This window comes from Drosophila sulfurigaster, chromosome 2R (genome assembly GCF_023558435.1).
Source record: "Drosophila sulfurigaster albostrigata strain 15112-1811.04 chromosome 2R, ASM2355843v2, whole genome shotgun sequence".
Taxonomy (NCBI): domain Eukaryota; kingdom Metazoa; phylum Arthropoda; class Insecta; order Diptera; family Drosophilidae; genus Drosophila; species Drosophila sulfurigaster.
Window position 1 is genome coordinate 11,861,633 of NC_084882.1, and position 8,586 is coordinate 11,870,218.

The following is an 8,586-nucleotide window of genomic DNA, read 5'->3' on the forward strand; positions in this document are numbered from 1 at the left end:
AATCCGTGTATTCTTTACACTGTTTAAGCGAGATATGACCCTGGGTATTAACAAACTGTCCCTCTTCACCATGCCTTGCCCTTTTTGACCCGTCTCCCTCCTCCTCCACCGATCCAATGCTGAACAATAAATTACATTTTCATTTTATTTCATGTCCATTTGGGAGCAAAGCTTTAGAGCTCTTAGAGCTGAATGTATTTCTGCGTGGATCAGGTGTGCCGCACATATTGGAAATTTATTAAAAGCACAATATAACTTTGCGAAAATACTCGCGACTCGCATCGCGATTTTATGCGAGCAGCTTTGTGGTCAAGTTGAAATTAATTTTGTGGCTTGAAAATGTTTCGTCATTAAACGAGATGTTGATTAAAGAAATTAAATGCACAAATTAAGCACAACAATAATTAAATTGCAATATCCAGACTTTGACTTGCTTTAATAAAATCGATGAGTGAATTAAAGTTTAATGTAATGTAATATGAAAACATGTTTTTCCATTGTTTACCAATGCTAATGCTAAGCTCTTTATTTTATTTGAGGCCAACCACAGGTCAAAATTGAATATTAAATTGTAAATCACAGCCGAAAAGTTTACGAAAAAGACAAGTGAAAATATATTATATTATATGTATTACAGGCTGCACACACTCAGCTCTTCTCTCTTGTGCGTACAAATTGCATGAAAACCGAAAGGCAACCAAATGAAAAACACAATTTTCATAAAAAATAATTGAATAAACAACCGCACTCTGCAAATAACATCAGCAGCAGCAACAACAACAACAACAACAACAACAACAACAACGACAACAACAAGAGGCCGAAGAGACTGGAAGTAAAAGGCATTAGCAACAGATTACTGTCAGACTCTGAAGGATTCAGGATTCAGGATTGAGGACACAGCAGGCCCAGCTGGGCTGCCCAGTTGGTCTGCAATTTCCTTCGACAATCTCGGGAGAGAGTCATTAGCAATGTGACCCAGAAATGAACTAAACCACATAAAATTTTATGCCGTTTGCAATAATAAATTTAATTAAAAATTTCAAATAGACTAAAAGAGGCCAAACGGCGAGACGACACACAACTTGAGACTCGGCTGCAATTGCACAAATATATAACACACACATACATGAAGTATATTACATACTGAGATTCTCCCCAATGACCTGCTGGTTAGAAATTGGAAACTCACGTTTTAAGCCTCAAAGCGGAAGTGCCCAAAATGCTTTTCAATTAATTTTTCAATTGCGCTTTTCTTGTCTCCCATCGTTTTTTTTTTTTCGTTTTTGACAGAACTTGCAAGCCATAAAAATCAATTGCCTTCGTTTCTTTTCCCTTGGACTTTTATGAGCGAGTTACTTGCAGTTAATTAGAGATTGAAAGTGCCTCGGCTAATCAACTGAAAGTTGCTCAACCGCCTCAAACTCCAAACTTCAGCGTCCAATTGCCAGAGCAAAGGTGTTGTCTGGCTGTCAAGTAGCTGACGATGGCGGCGTCGATAAGCCAGCTACACCATATTGTAACGGAAATGAGAAAAAGAAAAAAGCGTGAAGAAAAGAAAAGAAAACTCAGGCGTAGACAGACATCGCAGTGGAATAGAATGGGAAGCAGAAAGGGAGAAGGGGGATGGGGGTTAATCTTAAATGATTGCCTCGATGATGGCTTTTGTGTATGGCCAAAAAGGGTTAACTAGACTCCACATCCGCCCAATAATAGATTAAACCGAGTGTTAAAGCGTGAGCAGCCAAACTAATGGGAGTCTGCTTAAAGCTCTCGCAGTTAAATCAAGTATACGCATAACGTATGACAGAGCCTGAAGGTAAAAATTTAAATATTATTTTAAAGATGTGTGGTATTTAAATTCATTGAATACTAACATATTTGAATGATGCAGTAAAAATAATAAAAAGTTTGTGCATATTAGTTAATTGTACTAAGTTTATAGTATAATAAACACAATAATAATTCAATATATAAAAAATATGAAATATAAGTTGATATTAGGAAATTGGATAATGCCTAGAGATTTTGAATTTGTATAGAATATAGAACTATATTAATATACCAAATATAGCTGTTGGAACATTTAATTAGTATTTTAAAATGAATACAATGATTTTATTGAAAGTGTGTAACGGGTATCTCACAATCGAGAACAGTCGACTTAAGCTTTCTTACTTATTTCATTTATCACTCATGATTAAACAAAAATCATTAGAATTGTTTTGTAAGGTTTTATTGATATGTTCTTTCAGTTTATATCCAATAAAATTATGTCTGTTTGTTTACTAAGCGTTTGTTAAAATGACCATTCAGTTAAAGTCTAAGAGTTGAATACATCTGAAATTTCTTATTACATTATAATGATTTAGCTGCACACTAACTTAGTATGCTGTGCGCATCTTATCCAAAAAGCTGTCAATGAATTCTAAACTGCGAGTATTGACTTGTTTTGCTTCGTTGATGCTTTGCTCAAAGTTATTTTCATCACCCATGCGCTTATAAGCGAGAGCTCTGTAAAGAAAAGCGCGCAGATACCTCGGATCTAGTTTAGTTAGAATATGATTGCATTCGATGATTGCCATTTTAAAGTTGCGTAGTCTGCAGACAATATGTTGATTGAATTGAATTCTTAATTTCATTTAATTTCCCACTCACTTGATATAGCAGCAAGCCCGATTGATGTAGAGAACTGGCGTATCTTTAATATATTCCAGACCTCTGGTATACATCTCGATGGCATGATTAAACTGATCCTTGCGATAAGAAACGTTGCCCAATCTTAAAGAAAATCAATTGATATATTATAATTTATATTTTTAAATAATTTCACCTCCGAAAATTCATTGCAACACGTTCGCGTTCCTTTCGTGCCACGACTCGCTGCTCTTGGGTTTGTTCAATTTGCCGCATGAACGTGAATTGATTTGTGTTTGTGGCTGACTGTATTTTTGATCTAGTTTTTCTGGTCGATCTGCGTCCCATCCTTTGTCCACCACGTGATGAGATATAAAAGTTATCATCGGTGACATTGTCGCTAGGATCAACAACAGGTTGCTGCACAATCTTTTTGCCTTCGCGTTTGCTAATGAATCATAATTAATAGCATAGTAATTACTTTTTTAAGCACTTACTCCTCCATTTTATTGGCATTGACCATCAAGTCCATAAATTGCAACAGATCCACAATTTTTGAGGGTTCCTTGAGGAAATTTTCATTGGATTCCGGGTGATTAAAGTCTTCCATTGTCTTGTGTAAATGTTTGTATTTTAAGTTTATGTTTTATTTTATTTTTATTGTGTTTATGTTGTTATGTATTGTTTTTGTTGTAGTTTCATTATGTGAAGTATTTCATGTTAAAAGAAAGAACTTGTTTTTGACAGTTGTTTCAAGTTGTCTTGAACACTTAACGTTAAATGGAAGCGAATTGCAAACAAACCTATTTAATAAGCCGTCGATTAACCCTTTATCTCTTTAGCTGCCTCATTTGCCATGATGATCAACTTGCTGTCCGTCTGGCGTACTTACCACTTGCCATAAGCGCAATTTTTATACCCAGTTCGGATTGGAAAAGAAGGCATACACATAGTATAAAGTAATGTATACAAAGTAAGAAAAATAATTTGAAAATAACATATTGGATTTTTATTAACGGTGTTAGTAGTAAAATCATTCTATTTAGATTCATAAGTTTCATCAGACTGTTCTTTTTGTCTGGCAATAATTATAATCACATTTTAATCAATCATATTATAAAGAATAATAATTTTATGAGAAGAAGTTTAATCAATACCATATAATGACTCAAACAGTATGTTACAGTCGAGTAGTTTCGACTTTAGCGCTTCTCCTTATTTTATTTTAATTTGAATTAAAAATGCATCACTAAGCCGAGTTTAATGCACGCAATTAAAAAAGCAAGTCAGGAAATTGCATTCAATGCATTTAAAATTCGCCGAGAAAATCAGAAAAGCGAATGAGCGAAATCAATGAGCAATGGCAAATTGCAAATTGCGGTGACAACAACAACAACAACGGCAACAACGGCTACAAACAGAACCGACAGCAATAAAACATCAGCTGTAAATGTTGTAGAAAATGCAAATAAAAGAAGTTGCAACGAATCAAACTAATGTGCATTTGTCAACAAGACACCCTTCGGCTTCCCCCTTGACACCCACACACACACAACTAACTACATATGTGTGTGCGGGAGTCTGTGTAAAGTTGACGCTTAAAAGTTTTGCACGCTAATCGCTAATTGCTTTGAAAGACAGTGTTTGGTGGGTCACAGGGTGGTTCAGGCGATGCTGGAAAGGAAGCTGATGGAGAAGGGGAAAAGGGGGAGAGGAGGAGTGCCAGCTTGCGTTGTCACTGTAATTGTCCCTCTTTAAAATCACAATTTGCAATGCAAATGTACGCATTAGTTCGAGTAGCAACAACTAACAGCAGACACCCGACGACAGATGGCGCCAGCTCGATGGCAATCATCGATAACAAACCGATTACATCGGTTATTTTACAAGCGCCATTCAAAGCGCAGCAAACAACATGCGATGCTTATTTTCAAAAATATTAATTTTGTATATTATGTTCAATATTTGTATGATATATATTATTTTGAATATATTTTTTTTCAACTTGTAAAACGTTGCTTTAGCTGGCTTGCTAGTACTGTTGCAGTTGATCCTTATACTGGCTATTCAGCGACTGCATCTTCAAGCTGTGCGTGCTCTCGGCACACTTTAAGTAATTCTCACGCACAAACTGCTTGTAGGGCGTAACCAGATGATCGATAAAGGATAAAGCATGCACCTCCTCCGCATTAAACTTCTCCACATTCACCTCGAATTGACAATAGTGGCAACGCAGCTGTTGCTCTTCATCTTCGAATTTGATGATGCCATGCGAGCGTCGACGGCACAGAAGACAGGTGTACTTGAACTTGGCATTGCAATCATCAATCTGTGGCAGCTCCGGAATCACCGATTTGGCACGATAAGCCCTGCAGTAAAATTAAAGCGTGCTAAATACTGCTTAGGATTGTTTAATGCCTCCCACTTACCACTTGCGACAGTGATCGCCATGACCTGTCTCGCCGTGATATACAAAGGCAGCAGCATGACACATCTCGTGTAGCAGCACCTTCACCAGCATAATCGGCTGCTTCATCTGCTTCCAAAGAACGATGCGTGAAGTGCGCTGGCCATCAGCTTTAATGGAATGCACAATTGCGCTCGGTGTGTTCATGCAACTCTTCCATGTGATTATGCGACGCAGACCGCAATGGAAGATGCTGTGATTGAGCACATTGAACAGTGTCTTGGCCAGCCCTGCTTTCGTCGATTCAAAGTCACGCGTGCGATAGTAGACAGCGAGTGGGTGACACATGTTAAAAGGCGTCTCAGCTGCAAAATAGAAAAGAGGAATTACATTAGGTTTAAGAGACTGCAAAATGTTCCAGACTAAAAAAACGGTTGAAAAGTCAACTCACGTCGTAGTGAATCCACAAAGCTGTAGCCCTCATAACGTTCCAGATAATTGGTGATCTCCTTGTGCTGCTGACAATTGACCGCACGCACCTCCTCGCTGGGTAGACCACTCAGATCAATAGGCTCCTTGATGTGCTGCGGTGTTTGGCTCTCAAAGTAATTGGCGTTCGTGCGCTTCACAATATCATCGAGAATCAGCATTTTCATCTCATTGGATAGTTTCGCATCCAGGGATTTTACTATCGGCGTCGATGTTGCCGTCGCCACTCGGGCTCTTGGTTCTTTGACAGCAGTGGGCGCATTGTGTACTGCCCAGAGGCGTGAGCTTGGAGGTGAATCTTCATCCATGCGATTGTCCTCGAACTCATAATTGGCCATGGGATTGAAGAGACGCCGCTGTGCCGGTCGTAAACCCAAAAACTTGTCCAAACGCATCTTCAATTCGCTATCGCATTCAACGGCAGAACCATCAGCAGTTGGCTCGCTGCTGACAATGGCCACCGGTTGCTGCAGATCCACATAGATGAGTACGGCATTAGCATTGTCCTTCATGCAGGAGCTGGCAATGCTGCTGCTGCTGCTGTTGGAGTCGCTACTCAGCAGTGCGGAGATGCGACGTTTGCGTGTGGGCTTCTTACGGACTTTTACCACATAATCCTCATCGTCGGTGTCATCATCATCAACCTCGATCTTGTGATCGATGCGTTGACGCAATACGCGTCCACTGCGCGTGTTTATTACTTTGCGTGCATCTAACGGCGTCTCTTTTAGAAGACTCAGTTCTAGCGCTGCGGGCAAACAGCAATTTAAAGGAGTTTGTTTAGTATGTCGACTGATTACTCACATGGCTTCCTTGCGTTGGTTTTCTCGCTACCGCTGGAAAAGGTTTCGATTTTGCGACTAATTGGTGCGCTCACAAGCTTTTCCATCATGCTGTCATCACCTAAAAAAAGATCGAACTAATGATCATTTGTTTTTTATGTTATTTTCATATGTATGCAATTTACTTAGCTTCTCAACATCAATGTAAGAGTCGTTCTCTCTTTCAGCTTCGGGTATTGTCGAAGCCTTGAAAATGTCTGATGTATCCGCAACGATAATATCTTCTGAGTCGAAGACGTCACCATTGTCGCCATCATCTGCCGCTCTTTGGTGCATTCGGCACGTAAGATTGTCATGAGTGTCGACGTCTCCTTTGCCTTGATCACATGGCTCGCCACCGCTCAAGAATGATTCGAATTTGAGTTTAAATGCACTCACAAACTTTTCCATCGTGCTGTCGTCACCTGAACAAGATTGGACTAATGATCATTTGTTTTTATGTTATTTTCATATGTATGCAATTTACTTTGCTCCTCATCATCATCAATATAAGAATCGTTTTCGCTTTCGATTTCGGGTATTGTCGAAGCCTTACAAATGTCGTTGTTGTCGTCGCTATCTGTATCCAAATCCGGTGGATTAATGTAGCTGACAATTGACGAAGTTTCCGATGTATCCGAAACGATAATAACATCTGATTCAGAATCGTCACCATTGTCCGCATCATCTGCCGCTCTTTGGGGCATTCTGCCCGTGAGATTTTCGTGAGTGTCGTCATCGATGTTGCTGTCAATGTCTCCTTTGCCTTGGTCACCTGACTCCGTTGCCTTGGGCTTCTCGCTACCGTTGGAGAATAATTCGATTTTGAGTTTAATTGCTGCACTCTCCAAATTTTCCATCATGCTGTCATCACCTAAAAAAATATCGAACTAATGATCATTTGTTTTTATGTTATTTTCATATGTATGCAATTTACTTAGCTTCTCAACATCTATGTAAGAATCGTTCTCTCTTTCGGATTCGGGTATTGCCGAAGCCTTGGGGTTGTCTGATGTATCCGCAACGATAATAGCTTCTGAGTCGAAGACGTCACCATTGTTGCCATCATCTGCCGCTCTTTGGTGCATTCGGCACGTAAGATTGTCATGAGTGTCGACGTCTCCTTTGCCTTGCTCAAGAATGATTCGAATTTGAGTTTAAATGCATTTACAAAGTTTTCCATACTGCTGTCATCACCTGAACAAGATTGGACTAATGATCATTTGTTTTTATGCTGTTTTTATATGTATGCAATTTACTTAGCTCCTCATCATCATCAATGTAAGAATCGTTCTCGCTTTCGGTTTCGGGTATTGTCGAAGCCTTACAAATGTCGTTGTTGTCGTCGCTATCTGTATCCAAATCCGATGGATTAATGTAGCTGACAATTGACGAAGTTTCTGATGTATCCGAAACGATAATAACATCCGATTCAGAATCGTCACCATTGTCCGCATCATCTGCCGCTCTTTGGGGCATTCTGCACGTGAGATTGTCGTGAGTGTCAACTTCGATGTTGGAGTTGATGTCGTTGCTGTTGTTGCCATTTGCCGCATCTTGTTGTTGTTGTTGCTGTTGATGCCGCTTTCGTGTGTTACAATTGCTTATTTTTTTTTATTACCACACAATTAGTAAAACTTACCAATATGCTTTTTGTTGGACTTGTGCATTCATTTAGCTCATCGGTAATGCTTTGTGAATTCAGAATATTAGACATTTCGAGAATTTCATTTAAGTACGACGCAATTGCGCCGCCGCCACAATTTAACATAGAGGTGGAGAACAATCAATGACACTATCGACGCTACCGATGGTTGAGCGCTTTCGAGCCACAATCGATAGTAGCAGATGATGCTATCGATAGCTGGGGTCTCACACCGTTAAAACAATTTAATTCGCTCTTGTTCTGTGTAAAATCGTTAGCAATTAAGAACAAGTAAGAAAGTTACAGTCGAGTGTGCTCGACTGTGAGATAGCTACCCATTTTAATAAAGGCAAAATATTGCGGTATCATTTTGAAAATATACCGAAAATACTTAAAAATACTAAAATATACCAAATGGTATGTTTGGTATATCAATATAGTACCACATTCAAAATATACCATAGACGGCTCAATATACCAGATTGTCAGCCAAAGTAACTAAGACCCTTATAAGTAGGCGTTTTGCCCATACAAAAGTATTTCTTTTATAACTTCCACAATTTTATCTGATCGCAACCAAATTTTCA

The 8,586-nt window shown here is 39.1% G+C and overlaps 2 protein-coding genes across 7 annotated transcripts; both read right to left on the bottom strand.

The window, feature by feature from the left end:
• Positions 1-2,220: 2,220 nt before the first annotated feature.
• LOC133838445 (tetratricopeptide repeat protein 12) lies at positions 2,221-3,356 on the bottom strand. 2 transcript variants are annotated; one of them, XM_062269558.1, is made up of 4 exons: positions 3,135-3,356; positions 2,834-3,085; positions 2,659-2,781; positions 2,221-2,601 (listed from the first exon to the last, which is right to left on the bottom strand). In XM_062269558.1, the coding sequence occupies exons 1-4, from the start codon at positions 3,245-3,247 to the stop codon at positions 2,385-2,387; spliced, it is 705 nt and encodes a 234-aa protein (XP_062125542.1). In that variant the 5' UTR covers positions 3,248-3,356; the 3' UTR covers positions 2,221-2,384. The 2 variants fall into 2 exon arrangements, with proteins under 2 accessions (XP_062125542.1, XP_062125543.1); XM_062269559.1 differs by having other exon boundaries at positions 2,834-3,074; positions 3,135-3,338.
• A 1,285-nt stretch (positions 3,357-4,641) lies between these two features.
• LOC133837872 (germ cell nuclear acidic protein-like) lies at positions 4,642-8,280 on the bottom strand. 5 transcript variants are annotated; one of them, XM_062268777.1, is made up of 7 exons: positions 7,997-8,280; positions 7,614-7,926; positions 6,501-6,779; positions 6,338-6,436; positions 5,496-6,281; positions 5,067-5,409; positions 4,642-5,006 (listed from the first exon to the last, which is right to left on the bottom strand). In XM_062268777.1, the coding sequence occupies exons 1-7, from the start codon at positions 8,123-8,125 to the stop codon at positions 4,670-4,672; spliced, it is 2,286 nt and encodes a 761-aa protein (XP_062124761.1). In that variant the 5' UTR covers positions 8,126-8,280; the 3' UTR covers positions 4,642-4,669. The 5 variants fall into 5 exon arrangements, with proteins under 5 accessions (XP_062124761.1, XP_062124760.1, XP_062124759.1 ...); XM_062268776.1 differs by having other exon boundaries at positions 7,614-7,938; positions 7,997-8,086; XM_062268775.1 differs by lacking the exons at positions 7,614-7,926; positions 7,997-8,280 and adding exons at positions 6,842-7,228; positions 7,292-7,486.
• Positions 8,281-8,586: the final 306 nt, after the last annotated feature.